The sequence below is a fragment of the Centroberyx affinis genome, unplaced genomic scaffold (genome assembly GCF_046629955.1).
Source record: "Centroberyx affinis isolate AG114_WGS23_722 - 3 ecotype Tasmania unplaced genomic scaffold, CSIRO-AGI_Caff_v1 ptg004114l_1, whole genome shotgun sequence".
Classification (NCBI taxonomy): domain Eukaryota; kingdom Metazoa; phylum Chordata; class Actinopteri; order Beryciformes; family Berycidae; genus Centroberyx; species Centroberyx affinis.
Window position 1 is genome coordinate 592,946 of NW_027281890.1, and position 16,537 is coordinate 609,482.

Genomic DNA, 16,537 nt, shown 5'->3' on the forward strand with positions numbered 1-16,537 from the left:
TTTCTATTTAGACAGAACAGGGTGCTTGCCCTCTTTGGATGACAGAATTCCAGACTCCCCCCCCCCCATATCAAACAAGTACAGTTTCACGTCCTCTTCAACCACAAATTATGTACAAAGAAGAAATGAAAAGAAAGAGATTTCTAATCAAACTCAAGAATGATCAAATGAACATCAGTGCTGTGTTTATCACGACACAGTATGAACAGCCTCGCCAGCACATTCAAGGTAAGCCGTGAGCGTGAAATGAAAGTGGATGAGTGCATTATGGCAGAAGTGGGAAAACATGAGCGTGAGGATGACACAATGGAAAAGAGGGTCATTTATTTTACTTTTAAGGCCTAGGCAAGCACCCTGTAGCAAAGAGCTGTGCAGTTTTTCGTACCCCCAAAACAAAAAAAACAACAGTCTCCGAACACACCGCGGATCCTCATATGAGAGTTGGCTTGGTCGATAACTGTCCAGTCAGGATTCCAATACCCCAACCCAACCCCCACCCCCCCCCACCCCTGGTTCCACATCTGCTGACGTCTCAATTCCAACCACACTTCTCCCTTTTTTTTCTTCTCTTCCCCCCCTCCTCCAAATCTACCCTCCTCTCTTCTCTTCCTCCCACCGCAGCAGGCAGGCGGAACAAACACGGCAGAAAAACGCAGCCAATCCTCCCCCAGTCAGCCTGGCCCCTCCCTCCTCCTCCTCCTCCACCAGTCCTGTGCTTCAGTCTCTACTGGAACTTCCTTTGAAGGGGAAAATGGCGGCCGGGAGGATACTGGAGAGGGTGTGTGAGTGAGTGTGTGTATGTGAGGTGGTTAGACCAAACAGATGGGGGGGTGGGTGGAGGGGTTGGGTAGTGGCTTTAGTGTCCATCTCACATAGTGGGGGGGGAGGTCATGCCTACCTCGAGGGGTGCGAGTGAGAGGAGGAGAGGGATGGGTAGGAAGGTTTCAAGGTCCGTTTCCATCCAGTGATCCTGTTACAATCGCATCTGCTGTCTTCCGCTCAGACTCCCTACACAAAGACCACCTGCGTTGCAAATTCCATCCTCACACAAAAGGTCTTCCCTCTTCAATCTGTTCCTGTAGTAAAAAAAATATATATATATATAAATATATATATATATATATATATATATAGAACCTTGGCAACACACACTCCTCCATATGATCAGAAAACAGCAGGCAATGACCTTCATTCTCTCCTGGATAAACACAGCAGCAGGAAAGTGCATACGGACACTCAAAACAAATACCTGTCATGGCATGCCCCGGTACTTTAATTATGATCATCCTGTATGTTTGCGCGTACGCTCCACCTCAACGCTAATGTGTCAAATACTCACAGTCATGGCTGTGATTCATCTCTATTCATCAAAATGTTAACAGCCACTTTTCAGACACCCCCCCCCCCCCCCCCCCAAATCACAGAATCAAATGAAAACTAAACAGCTATTCTAACTCCTAAACAGTTACCAACAAACAGTAGACTCTTTGTTTTTTTTTTTACACTTGGCTCGGTAACAGGGCATGCAATAACCTGCTTGGTCAATCTTTAGGGAACTTTATAACCCACATTCCCACAGTATCGACTACAAAAAGACGTGCAGACTACCTTTAGTAGGATTCACAGTCTCGTCACTCTTCTCCTCCTCCGCCTCTTCTGCAACGCCACACCCCGATTGTTCCATTTTCTCCTCCTCGCCCTTGCCCTGCTGTGGCTCCGGCGGGGAGGATCCAGATAGTCCTGTTGTTCGCGGCTCTGGTGCTGGTGTAACTGGTCTTGGTCCTGTCGTGTCAGCAGCAGCAGCAGTAGTTTGTTCAGCCTGGGGTGGAGATGTTTGGGTGGAGAACCAACGTCGCACCAGCTCCTCTGTTAAACCGCTAGACTGAGCCAGTTCCTGCACCTGGCACACACACAACAATCTGCATTAGCTTACTTCACCACAGGAAATCCAGGTGTAAATGCAATCAAGATGCAATGAAATAAATACTACTAATAAGTATAACAATGGGTAATAAAATTGGACAACAGGACTCTACCGTTGGTATTCAGTATCTACACCTACTGTCATTTCAGTCAGCTCTCATATTTATACCTATTTATACTCTGGATCTTGGTGCAATATTCTCTAGATCTGTATATATTACTGCTTATTATTATTGTTTCTCGACTACTGACTTCCATAGCTTCCCATCAGTGAACTTAGTCAGGTTCCAACAGAGAACTATGTGCATACTGTATAGATACGAGTCCTGTTTTTTAAATTCATTTTTTAGTTTGTTTTGTTATACTGTACATGACCTATTCCATAATTTCTACTTTAAATTTTTTATATACTACTTTCTACTTCCTACCTTTTTATACACTAATTCCTTGTATGTACAAACTAACAAGCAGTCAGAGAGGCATTTTGACACATTAGGCACATTTGATAAAAGGATGTTAATGTTGATAAAAGACATACCATCAAATGCTCACAAGTACATTCTATTGCTGTACTAGACTGTCAGAATACCACAATGTACTTGTGTGATCGACATCTTGCTTAACAGCACTGAAATAAGGAAAACCAGCTGTTATGGACAACAAGGTGGTGTAGTGAGTCGATACTGTCCTTCAACCTGAGGACCAGGTTCAAGTCTAAGTGTCAGCAAGTATCCACCTTCCTGTTTTGGGGGGTTATGAACTCCCTGACTAAAAAATAATGCATGCGCAGCAGCGAGCCATAAAAGCAGATCTATTATAACCATTAATACACTTTTTAATATCAATACGCAAGTTGTCCTGACCCTGAACTATTGTTATGATCATCATCATCTGCAGTAGGCCTGTTCTAATTGGCAAAGACAATTTGTTTCAAATAAATTTAAAAGTGAAATACATGCTCTGTTACCATTTAAACTGAGAAAAATTTGTCCTGTTGCCAATGCATATTTGCAAGGTAAAATCAGATTCAACATGGATAGCTGACATGCGTTTTTAATGTCAATTAGATATGGACGAACCACATCTGAACACGAGTTGCAAGGTGTAACGGTGGGTTTAGTCAAGCATTGAGTGCATGAATTTTTTTTTACAGTATATTCTTAGCGAGGTATGGGCTTGAAAGCTTTATGGGCTGATTTTTTACATGTAATATCCAGATGACTCTTGTCTGCGCAGTCACAGAGCCAGTTGAACCTGGAAGGCATGATTTGCTTTTCTAGATAACAGACATAGAAACATCGGCAAAATGTAACCAACAAAACTGGTAAATAACTGAGTCATAGAGAAAACTATGACATGTTTAAAATTGGACAAAATATCCTTATTTAGAATAGAACAAATGTGTACTGGTGACTAATGCTGATTTGCAGTAGTGAAGTGACCACCATATACCATTAGTAAGTGAATGTGATGTTTTTCTGAGGGGCTACAGTCATTTGAATGATCTCAGGCCAAAGAATCATCTGCATATCATTTGAAAAAGCTAGAATTATCATTTACAGTAAAATCCACCCTAAAACAGAATTCACATTTTGTTCCATCCAAGATCGTCTCTCTCCAAGCTGCAAACAATCATGCCAAAACAAATCTGTGATGTCATCAAGAGACACTTTCTGTAGCCACTCTATTCTTAGGGACAGTTTCTTGGGATATGAGCAAATTGCCTGTTATAGAACTGATAGCTAAAGTAAACATTGTTTGGCCGTTAAGACGTAAAAATATCTTATTAGCTCTCATTGGATAGGGGGCAGCTTCAGTGAGCGTCTCTTGACAGCAGCACAGATTAAACATTTGGTTCTCAGCTTTCTAGCCGTGAGTTAGAACAGTTAACAATTGTTCATGTTCAGAGAATTGCCCTAAAACAACGTAAGTTCTGTTAAGGGTAGATTTTTATAGTACTACTCTTAACACTGTTTACTGTTGTGTCAATACCTGTGATTCCTCCAGGCTGCCGTGGGCATCAAGGTGGGCCTGCAGGATTTGTGTGTTCCCCTTCTGGAGGTCCTCCTCCAGGACCATGCTCTGGTAAGCCTCAAGCCACTTCAGCTGGCCGTTCTTCTGCACGTAACGGCAGTCCCCAAACCAGCGCACTACTTCGGGCCTGGGCAGCCCTGTAGCCGAGATCAGCTCATCGTACTGAGGAGCGCTAGGCCACTGGGTCCGGGCATAGACTTGTTTAAGCAGGTGTAGCTGCTCTGCAGTCTTCTTACCTCGAATGGGTGAGGGTTTTGGGGATTGGGAGGGCTTGGGGTTTGGGATGGAGGAGGGCAAAAGTTTGGGGGACTGGGATTGGGCTGGTTTGGGGGCGAAGGATGGGGTGGGGCCTGGGGAGGATGTGGTGCTGGATGGATGAGGTATAGTGGGGCTGTCCAACCCTTCACTCTCTGGTTTGCCATTGGCCTCTGTCACCTTCAGCATCTTCAGATTGATCTTAATAGGGTTGACTTTCAGTTCACCTGCACTATCCTCTTTCTGTCGCTCCTCCCCATCCGCTTTCTTACCCTCTTCTCCCTCAACTTCCATCTCCTCCTCCTCCTCTCTAACTGCCCGCTCTGCCTCCTCTTTCTTTTTCTCAGCTGCCACTCTCTTCCTCTTCTCAGCGAACCAGCCGTGGATTTCCCGGCGGGTCATCTTGGTCTCGGCTCGCAGTCGGTCCACTTCCTCTCCAGAAGGGTCAGGGTCCTGGGCAAAGCTGGCCTCTAGCGCCCTTACCTGGGATGAGATAAGACAGGAATGGTTGATGTCAATAACCTAAAAAGAACTGAGTTATCACATTTTGTTGTCAACTGAAATAGCAAATCTCTGACTGATTTTATGCCCATGTTGTTACTGTTATTGCACACCAAGAGCAGAGTCTCACCTGGTGAGGTTCTCTCTCTTTGTAGCGGATAGCTGTGAAGTCAGGAGAGGGTGGTCTGGGGGGTCGGCGAGATGGCGTGGTGGGGGAGGTGGGAGTCTGTGAGGCAGTGGGGCTGAGGGGGGCAGAACCCTGCTGGGGCGTTTTTGCACCAGAGGTGGCGCTACCTTCCAAGAAGTCCATAGGGGAGGCACTGCCAGCGGCACCATTCCCTGACGCACTGGAACCATTCCCTGCTCCAGCTGTGGTGCCAGACTTATTCTGACCGCCTGTGCTTGAACGTGAACCTTTGAGGTTGCGAAAGTGGTAGCGCCGGTCACTAAACCACTTGCGTACTTCTCGTACGGTGAGCCCAGTCAGAGAAATGAGGCGGTCCACCTCCTCCTGGTTGGGAAACTGGTTGACCTGAAAGCTATCCTTCAGAGCGTTGAGCTGCTCCTGAGACTTCTTGCCCTTGTAGAAGCTGGGGTCCAGGAATGTGTTGGGGATTGTCCGAGAGCCAGGCGTGCCACTTGAAGGAGCCACAGGGGAGGGAGAAGAAGATTTGGAGGAAGGGGAAGAAGAGGCCTCTGTTTTGATGCCTGGAGAGTTACTGGTGGTGGTTGTGACAGCAGATTGGGTAGCTGTGCTCGTGAGAGCACTGGTTGTGCTGGTGTTGCTGTTTTTGTTGCTACTACTGTTAGTATCTTTGCTCCTCTGTCCGTTACTGCCATTTTTGCTGTTGCTGTTAGGTTTGCTGTCCGTGGTGCTTTTATTATCAGTGGTAACTTTGTTGTCACTGTTACTCTTAACAGTGCTGGTGTTGTTGGCCTTGCCGATATCAATGTTCTTACTGTCAGTGCTGCCTTTAGCAGTGTTTGAATTGCTGGTAGCATTACTATTGCTCTTGTCATTGAAATCAGCATTAGCACTGTTGTGTTTGCCATTGACACTGCTGACCTTGGTATTGGTATTACTATGGTTGCTGCTCCCTAGACTAAGGTTGATGACACTAGCTTGACTGCTAGTGCTCCCACTGCTGCTATTGCTGCTACTACTGGTGGTACTACTGATAATACTGCTAGTGCTCCCTCCCCCACTCCTACTACTATTACTGCTGCTGATGACGTTGCTCCCACTACTGCTGCTGCCCACTGTCCCAACCACCATGCTGATGCCCTTGTCTGCCACCAGGGCAGCAGTCGGCCGGGCCTGCATCATGGGGCGGGCTGCTGCCTGGGGCTTCGGTGTAACGGCCAGGGCCATGGGAGCACTGCTAACCTGGATACCGTTGGCCATGGTCATAGGTTGGGTGACGATCACCCCTCCCTGGCTGACAAGAGATCCCTGGAGGATGTGAGGTATCCCGGTGGCTCCCAGTGAGGCAGGAAGAACCGTGATTGTATGTTGGGCTGGGCCGTGGTGACTCTGAGTCTGGCGCTGGTTCTGGGAGCTGGGTGCTGTCTGGATGATGGTGTTGAACATCTTCCTCCTGGCCTCCTCGATCTCCTCAGGAGACCAGCTGATGCCCTGCTTAAGTCTCTGGGCAGTGAACCAGATCTTGATCTGCTCCTCGGGGAACTTTGTGACCACAGTCAGGTAGCAGAGCTCAGCCTTCGTGGGGTAGGGGAACTTACTGAAGGAGGTCTTCAAGAAGGAAGAGGAGTCCATGGAGGCGCTGTAGGTAGGGATGCTGCTCAAAGGAATCATCACCTGGCGAACATGAGAGGAAAAAGAGGGAATGAGAAGAGGAGATGAAAATCAGTTAATAACAGTTGCCTATTATCTGACAGTCAATTTTGATAACCTTTCATTAAAACACATAACTGCATCAGTGTGTCAAAAGCCAAAAGGTCAGGATAATCCACAAAAGGGACGAAAAAGCAGATTACCTTGGGGAGATTTTTGGAAGAGGAAGAGGAGGAGGACATGGTCGAGGAGGCTGTGGTGGGGGCAGACTGGTGGAGGCTTCTGTTCTGGACCACTGAAACCACCTAAGGGAATTTCAAAAACATAATTAATTTTTAAAAAATCAATCTGAATCAAAGAATCTGAATGAAACTACTCTAAGGCAAATTCAAAACAGATCATTACGAGACAGCCAAACCAAGAGACAGAACCATCTACCTGTGTGATGGCGGTCTTGAGCATTGGTAGTGTCCCAGAGCCATTGACTATCTGTATTGCTGAGGGCAGAGTGACCTTTGTCGTTGCTCCATTGTGGACAATGGTGGGGACATGGGTGACTGTCACTGTAGGAGTCTCTTTCCTCTCAGCCTCTCTGGATACAGAGACAGAGTGAGAGTCTGAGGAGGGCTCATCAGAGGCTGGGTGGGACACCACTATCCGTTTGGGCTCCGATTTGCCCTTTAGCATCCTCATGATCGGGGTTTTGGTGATGGAAATCTCATTATCTTTCCCCATCTCTGTCCCAATCACCAGATTCTGCTCCACCACAACTCTCCTGTCTCTCTTCCTCAGTTGCAGAGTGGTATTGAACGTACTGGGATGAACTCTGGCGTTGTGCAGGGCCAGCCCCTCAAACTTGGGCGCAGAAACCCCACAGTCCACACAGAAGAAGCTGGGGTCGGCACGGAAGTCTGGGTGCCCGCTGTATACATGATCCAAGAACAGATTAAGGTCATGGGTTTCAAAGTTACAAGGCCTACAGGTGTAGGTGCCAGCACTGTCTCTGACAGCGTCCCCCGCCTCTGGTTTGGAGCACTCTCCTGGGTCCAGGGGACTATGTCTGCCTCCTCCAGAGCTCCTGGCTTGGCGGAGGAGAACGGGAGGCTCCTGCTCCAGTTCCTCTCGGAGGTGCATGGTCTTGCTGGGGATCATACAAGGGGTGGTGGACTTCCTCTTGCTGGCCATGGTGTGACAACAGGGTGGGGGATTGGTTAAATGGCTGTGAGTGGGGTGTGACTGAGAATATGGGTCGTTTCTGGTTGACTATAGACCAGCCATAGGGGGAGGAGGATGGCGGGACATGACCATAGGTCTGCTCACTCGTTTGTAGTCCTCACTGCAATGTAGAAGGAAAGCCTGGAAATGAGAAAGGACAAAATGTTTAAGTTCAAGATATCATTAATCATCATACAATTTGATACACCTGTATTTTTTTTGGTTAATCACAATAAAAAGGTTAAGTTGTGAATACAAATGAGAGAAGAACAGAGTGTGACAGGAGAGAAGGAGGTGAAATATTTTACACAACGCAGTATGAGCCAGTTCTTCTCAGTTGGATGAAACTCAAGCAAGGCTGGATGTTTTCAGGTTAAATATAAAAAAATGGTAATCAGGTCTTGTGAAGAGTTTTGACTGGAGCGAGCTCCTAAAAATCCTTGTTACTCTTCAATAAAAATTAGGTGCAATCCTCACCTCCCCTGCCCCATGAAACTCAAGGCTATCTATTTTATGGGGCATTCAAACAAGCTCAGTCTCAGCTTCCTCACTAAAGGCTTTTTGGGAGAGCTCCTGTCTACCCCCTTCTTTCCCCTCCCCCACACAACTCTGTCCCTCTCTCACTTCCCCTCGTTCAAACACACCCCCACAGAGGGAGCGCACACTATTTTTTTTAAAATGCAGAGCCTCCATAGCTCCACACAGTAAAAGCCTTGCCAAAGATTGCTACAGAAATACTCGCTTGAGAATGTGTTGCTTAAGAAAAGGGTCTACTTGGCAATTGTGCAAGTAGGTGGCTCAACAGATGTTCTTTGGAAAGGTGCCGTTCACGCCTAGTAATGGTATGCACGGCATAAAATCGTGAATCTTAACATTCTCACTGAGGCATTCAAACTTCAACTATATTCTAAATCTCTTGCCTCCACACAAAATGGCGAAGCTTCCTGTGAGGAGTGTAAGCCCCTCTTCTCCTCCCTCTCTCCACTCCCTCAGCGAAGTGGTGATGCAGTATTGGAGGACAGCTCTAGGGCAATTACTCTCCCAACCACTCTGCGCCGACCTGACACCTCGCCAAAGCTCAAAGTCTCACGTTAGTTTGCCATGAAACCCCTAAAGCCAGTCCAAGTCCAGCCCCAGTTGCACTCCTTATACAATGATACTTGACCAACGAATCCAAACAAAACTCAGCTTTCCTGGTAGACAGCCCAGATTTACGACAATCTTACCATTCCCATGTGCAAACCAGGACATTTCCCTTCAAATGCTGAACTTGTCTCAGATCAGTGACCAAGTTTAACCTCTTGGCACCAACAATTTCACAGCACCACCATCTCTGTCAGATGAGCAATATAGGTCAAATTCATCATACAGTAATCCTGCTCCCCTACAACCAAACATACAGGCTTGCTCAACTGCAATAGCTCTCTCTCTTTCACTCTCGCTCTCGTGCACACACACACACTCACACAAACACGCACACAGCCTTGCTTTGCCACAGAAAGGTCACGGTACATTAGCTCAGAGCCCAGTTAACCCTCACAGGGCTGCAGTGCTACAGATGCCCTTTCACACACTAGCTGAGCAAAGGTGTTTGCATTTCTACATTCATTTTTAACACTCAAATTGTAACCCAGGCTTTAGGCTGGGCGTAAATCTGTATTTTTTGGTAACTTAATATGCAGTTTGTCTGTAATCCTCATCGTGAGTCTGTAAGTTTTGAAACCAACGCCATGATTGATAAAACATAATTTGATTGCTGCTCTTAAGCATTCATAGAGAATGATGAAACAATATTGTGAAACTGTATTGATCCCAGAGAGGAAAGTGTTAATTGGGTGCTATTTCACATCACAATTTGTATTGTTATCTATTTCTTTCTTTCTTTCTTCCACCAACAGTAGGCTACCCCTCTCTTTGGACTGGTGAGTGAGGGGTTAACAGGCAAATGGAGTTTGCCACTGCGGAGGGAACGTGATGCCCCTTGTTCCCCCCTGTACCCCCCAGAGAGAGTAACTGCCCTTGGCTTGGGCCGTTGTGCACCCCTCCTACACCCCTGCCATTCAGTTCTGCATCAGGGGGCACGGCTCTGCCAAGGCAGGCTGGTCACATGACCAAACACAAAGGCTTATGGGTGGGCAGTCCCAGCCATCCATCACGTGGGTCCGAGAAGTGGGGGGGGCTCGGGACGGCAGGCGAGAGGAGAGGGAGAGTGAACGGGAGAGGTTGGTGGGGGATGGGCAGCAGAGTTGGGGTGAGACCAGAGGAGGGAGGCAAGGAAAAGAGGGGTGTTAACTGTCGTGGAGGAAGCAGTGAGGTGTTTCAGTGAGGAATTTTCTGCCCTGATACCACCCCGTTCCCCCCCAGCCAACACCACCCCACCCTACCAACCCCCGCTCCTCTACCCACCCTCTCTTGCTCCACACTACAATCACACAGTCGTTCCCCTCCTCTCCTCCCCCTCCCTCCTTCCTCGCTGCACTGCGAAGCCTGGAATGTTCCACCCCGAGCTCTTCAGCCAGTGGACACAACCTGAGAGTTGAGCTTCCATGTCTGTATGTGTACATGCATGTGTTTCAATATCCCATGCAAATTACCCAAGCTAAAATTAACAGTTAGCGCACAAAATATCGCAAACTATACATCAACCATATTAGCGCCTATGAAAAGCACCAGTTGCCGTTAGGACTGAAAGGCAGTGCAAGAATTGCGACTAACTGCTGGATAGACTTTATATCGCACAACAGCAGCACGCCAAAAATCAAAACCACAACTCTGTGCGTTTGTGCTCGCAGATGCATCCACAGAGTAGTTATGCAAAAGTTATGCCTCATCAAAGAAAGAGCTTGAAAGCTAACCAATTCAGATTCACGGGCCTAGCGCAGGTGAGAACAGAGAGTAGGCCCGTGCAATACAAGTTGAGCTATGGGGGAGTCGAAGTGGGTAGTTCTTGTCTCAGCGATGCCAGGCTCAGACCTGTTGACTCACTGGTATGAGGGCATCGACCAACAACTTTAATTTGGGTCAGAAATATTGCGCATAGGCTGACCATGTGGTGATGGTGTGTTTGTGTCAGTTATGTGTGTCAGCGTTTGCATGTGGGTTTCCTGTGAGATTGTGAGTGGAGGGGGGAGAGGAGGGGGGCGTGTGTGCGTTCGTGTTTGTGTGTGCATGTGTGTGTACGTGTGTGTGTGTGTATGTGGCGTGCGGGGGTGGATGCCTGCATGCCTGTGTGTGAGGCTTGTTTACTGAGGCAGTGAGGCAGCCATTTTTCCTGTGTGTGAGAGTCAGACACAGTCCTCCCAGTGACACACAAACAGAATGTTTTTGTCCCGTCTCACAACCTATATTATACCCACGTCCACGGCTCCATGCAGCACGACCTTCTTTCATCCCCTGGCCTGACTCTTGTCTAGGCCTGGGCTATATCCTCCGAGTACAGGCCAATAATAGCACTCACACACACTAGAAATCCTACAGCTTGGAATAGACTAGCCGCATAGTGTAGCTGCATATGCTAACTAAGCTTCTCTTCTTATCCCCCTAGCTGGAAATGCAGGTGTAATGCTGATACCTGCCTGTTTGCCAATGTTTCTGTCTGCAAAAAATGTTGTGTTTGATGAGACAGAGAATAGGTGTGCAAGGCGCACAGCCTTTTCCATATGTGCTCCCTTTCTTGCTTCCCCACTCCTCTTTTCTCCCTCTTTCCCTGTCTCTTCACCCCCACTCCCCCTCCCTCAGTCTCCAACCGTCTCTACACCCTCCACACCCCCCCACACCCCCCCCCTCCTCCTCCTTTCTCCTTCTCCTCCCTCTCTGAGCAAGTTTGGCCCAGGGAGACAGGTCGGCAGCGCCACTGGTGTGTTACTGTCCCCATGGCAACCACCTCCTACCCCCTCTCTCCCACCAGCTCATTTCTCTAAAGCACATGCGTGTGTGTGTTAACACGCACACACAGTTACATAGACCAACACATACACACACACACCTCGTATGCCATCCAGTCCCTGGCTCTAGCAGGGCTTGTTTTTTCCACACACCCCTGTGAGTGGTGATTGGAGAGTCCCTGCCCTGCTCCTATTTCAGTGCCTCACTCACGCGGTGTTGATGTCTCCCAGCTAGGTGTGGTCGCTGTCGCCAAGGCATGCTATTGGCCAGAGCTGATGGCGTCTCTTCCTGTTCACTCACAGTGCCTGACTCTCTGTCCAGACATCTGCCTGGGCTACTGCCCTGTTCCCTGCTCCCCATGGCTCTGGCTCGGCTTGGTGTGCAGCAACCAGAGGCTCGCAGGGCTTTTCTATTCACTGTAGGCGAACCAGGCACGGATACACACAACAGGGCTCAAACCCCAACAGATGCCATCTCTTTCACTGAGGACAGAGGTACCACCTCCATTCCCAAGTGTACTCACAAACCCTTCGCCACATACACCTCTTTATACCAAAACAAAAACCCTTCGCCATCTACTCCTCTCCATTCCCAAAGACACAAACCCTTCGCCATCTACTCCTCTTTACACCAAAACACAAATCCTTCACCATCTACTCCTCTTTATACCAAACACAAACCCTTCGCCGTTTACTTCTCCTTGCCCCTTAAATAGACGTAGCTCCTACTAAGCTCCTACTGTCCATCAACTCCAGAGTCTTGCTCACTCATACCTCTGCTGTCACCCATGGCTTACCACACTAAATGCTCACATGTTTTGTGCATATGAACTTTCTTTCCACTGCTGCTACATTTCTCATCCACTTCTGGCAACCATAAGAAAACCTCAATGACAGCGTTCCTACAGTGTCATTCCATCTGCTGCCGAATGCCATTTGGGCTGCTCTCAGGTCAGGGAGTGGATGGCTGCGTGGGTTGCAAACGGCTGCATTGCTGTGGCCACTGGCAGTGCATGCGTTAAAACTGGGTTGCTGAGAGGGGAGGGAGAGAAAAATGGCGGAGCACCATGCTCTATGCTGTCCAACCTAAAATGGCTGACATCACAGGCTGTTAACCAGCCAGGCAGAGCAGAGGCTGATACTGCTGACCCAAACCTGCTTGCTCTGGACGGACGAGTGGATCGCTCTGCTCTCTCCAATACTGTGACAAGGCTCTTGACTAGCAGCTGACTCTGGTTTTGTGGTCATACTTGGTAGAGATCTGCAGGTATATTGTCCTAACATGGGTCAAAACAGAGAAGAGGTGCAACTCATTGATGAAAACGAATTCCTGACCATTTGAAGGACTGGCACAAAGAAATAATGCCCAAATACATTATCAATGGTCATCAGCTGACCATTACATGCTTAAAAAAACAGTAAATCAGAACAAAAAAAGATCTTCAAGCTATCAAAACAACAGCGGTGCCAGGGCAAATATGATTCCAGTACAGTCTTGTACTGATTTACTCTACATACAAAAATGAACTCAACCTGTGCCAACTGCAGACCTGGCATGAGGACACTTAAACAGAGAGAGAGAGAGAGAGGGAGAGGGAGAGGGAGAGAGAGAGAGAGGGAGAGAGAGAGAGAGAGATCAAACTAGGTTGAGTGAGACTTATCAGTAAGATGCACAACAACCACTGACCTCAAACCATCACCACAACAACACCAGAAAACACAGCCCTATAAGGACTAATAATAACAATAATTATAAAAAATAATCTTCTAAAGCTATTAGGAAAATCCAATACTGCCAATTCCTCCTCAAGGACTCCCCTCTCGCAGACCCACTGTTGTTATTCCATCTTTGATCAGCAACAATAGTATGGCAATTGGCTTATGCCAGGGGTAATAGCTGTGACATGGGTGATGAATAGATGGCTGGATTAAGCTGCATGTCTATGGTTGGGACTCACGTGGACATCAGACACAAATTAGCTGTCTGGGAAAGCTTTGCTCTAATCCCTGGAGTCACACACTCATGACAACACTGACATGATAAATAACCTAGGCAACAGCTTGCGTTCTCATAACTGACTGTGAGGCAACATACATACATACTGAAACAAGGCTCTGTGTAGTTTATGAAAAGTCTGGCGGATGATATCTTAATTTCAAACTCTGTGGACACAAACATCAAGCAAACAATTAATCAACTCCCAATTCTTGTTAAAAATAATAATAATAATAATAATAATTAAAAATGTAATAAGTTAAGCTCCATTTATGACTTAGAACAACATATGCTAATAGTTAATCAATTATACTCATATAGTTTCCATAAGGAAACAAAATAAATAATATAAGTCAGAATTGGCAGATCAAAATGATTGCCAACTTCTTCATTCATAGAAGATTAGACGAAATGGGGAAATCGTGGTAGTTGCTTACACTAATATTTTACAGGCCTGTTTCTAATGTAGACCAACGGCATCACATGGTTAACATGCAAACAATCATTCAAAATAATTAGACAAATAGCGGTAATTTGTGAGATGGCACAAAGACAAAGTGCCTCGACTCAAGTCCCAGAGCGCAGCGTCAAACATTTCCGAAAATGATGCGTGTTGATCTTCCGCTCAAGTTAGGCGGAGTGAGCCCCCTAACTTAATGGGCTTGTCCACATTATATCTTTAAAACATTGCAACCAATTCAGAGTGGAGGAAAAGGCAAGCCCCCAGCCCAAAAAACTACTCTCTCCCCCCTCTTGCTGTCGCCATTTTAAGCTGGCGACATGCAGCTGGCCAACACCGCTTAGCCAAAGCGCAGCCCGCAAAGGTAACGTTAGGCTTTACAATAGCTCACACAACTTTGGGAAAGGTGAAACACTTGTGCGAAAACATACCAGAAAACCTCACTCACCTGGCGTTGTCCGCGTGAAACTGTTTATGCAGCGCAGGATAAAAAAAAAAGTTTACAATGATATGGGTTCAGTGGAGGAAATAAATGACGGGAGGTTTGGGCTTTATTGATGGCAACTTAGGTGTAAGCCCCCTTGCTCCATCGACCGGTGGTAAACGTGACACTGGAACCGGGGTGGTACAACGGCCCCCTTTGCGCTTGTTTATTTCGAGTGGCTCTCAGTATTAAGCAGGCAGTAGAGGGGAGGAAAATACGACGGACGTACCGAGGGAAGAGACGGACACGTGATGCAAACGTCACTGACGGTGGAGACTTGGAGTTGGCGTGAGAGCTCGAGCCCCACTGTAGAGAGAGGCGAAGTGAGTCAGGCATCCCGTCCCACCGTCGCGCGGATGACACTGGCCCGGGGACAGGGACGTGGTCAAGTTTTTGGAAAGTGTCAAAACCTTCCTCAATTACCGTGATATTAGACCGACTCACACCTGTACCCCCCTCCTCCCCCGCAGGTGACCTCTCTTAAAGAGATAGTACACCCAGTTGGAGAAAGTTACCCATCCCAACCCCTACAACACAGAACTATAGTAGTACTAAATATCATGCAGCTACTATAGGTCAAATATAAACCACAGGAAATCCTATACTAACACGACTGGAGGTATCAAAATACTAAAAATTATGATATGGACACTATAAACTCACTATCGAGCACCACAGACATGCTTTAAAGTCATCATAGTGATACCATAGGAGATAGAAAATCCCGTTAAGTACAGTAAGGTCACTATAAACTCACTACCTATGGGAACGTTCCAGGTATAATATAGGCTACTGATTTTTCATTAAGGAAAAGTAAGGAAAAGGAAGTGTTCATTATGCAATTAGACTCTAATCAAAGATGATATATCCTCCTCCTGGTGATACTAAATGAGTCAGTGCTTTATGGATCAATTTTAAGACTTCAAAGAGAAAGTGAATTGAACTTTTCCCTCACCCACTTTCTGAGGGTGGGTGGGGGGGGGGGGGACTCTAAGCAAACACATCTACCACATAAAACTGAGGCTGATCCCATAGCATGTAAGGCCCTATATTTTGACAAAAAGGTCTTAGGGTCACAGAGCTGAAAAATATATTGTAATATCAACTATGGTCTTTTAATTAGGTGATAGTTTGACAGCTAACAGATTGAAATTTCACAAATAATTTCACAGTTCCATTCATTTCATTTCGAGTATGAGGGCATTACCCTCTTTTTCAATTTCATAACAAGTCAATGTAATTTGTTTCATCATATTCTAAGTTTATTTTTTGATATATGACACCATATTGTGAACCTAATTTAATCAAGTTTATTTTTGAAACATTTAAACGTTCACCTCATGGGCTTTCTTTAAATTCCATCAAATTTGATTACTCAATATAAAATCAATAATTCTGTCAATCATTCATTTGTGTAGCTACCTTTAGGACCAGGGCTTTCTCAGAGCCATGTATCACGAAACTGTCAGCAGGCAATCATGACTTCTCGTCAAGTTGTTTACACTTGTTAATAAAGGAACGTGTCAGTTCAATTATGGTAAACCGATCATGATTTTCTAACCTCAAATCAAAGAGTTGGCAGGGAGGAGATGGAGCTAGATAGGACTTTCTCTCAGTCACTGAGGAGGCCCTCTGCTGGACACCAGAGAGGAGAGAGGAAGGGAGACCCAAGATGATCTGGCTGCCAAACAGCCCAAGAGAGAGCTGGAGGGATCTTGTGGCGGATGTACAGTATGTCCCATCTAAAGCAACGAGACACAAAGTAAGTAGGCTAAGTAACAGTAGGCCTCTATTAAAGGACAGTAATGAATAACAATGCGTCATCCCTGCTATGATTATAGTTGATATCTCAGACAGTTGTCCAGTGGATTTTTACCTTTATTGAGACATTTGACAGATAAAAATCATTCCTCATTAAAACCCATGAAGCCCTACGGCCAATTAAAATGTAATGCTTAACGTTTTGAAATCTTTTTTTGTTTTTTGTTGT

The 16,537-nt window shown here is 46.5% G+C and overlaps 1 protein-coding gene across 1 annotated transcript; it reads right to left on the reverse strand.

Annotated features, from left to right (window-relative positions):
• Positions 1–586: 586 nt before the first annotated feature.
• Positions 587–14,744, reverse strand: zhx3b (zinc fingers and homeoboxes 3b). Its single transcript, XM_071542501.1, has 7 exons — positions 14,512–14,744; positions 6,947–7,864; positions 6,712–6,813; positions 4,844–6,532; positions 3,916–4,695; positions 1,609–1,900; positions 587–1,076 (listed from the first exon to the last, which is right to left on the reverse strand). Exons 2-7 carry the CDS (start codon positions 7,691–7,693, stop codon positions 1,066–1,068), a joined length of 3,621 nt encoding a protein of 1,206 aa, XP_071398602.1. The 5' UTR covers positions 7,694–7,864; positions 14,512–14,744; the 3' UTR covers positions 587–1,065.
• Between the last annotated feature and the right edge of the window lie 1,793 nt (positions 14,745–16,537).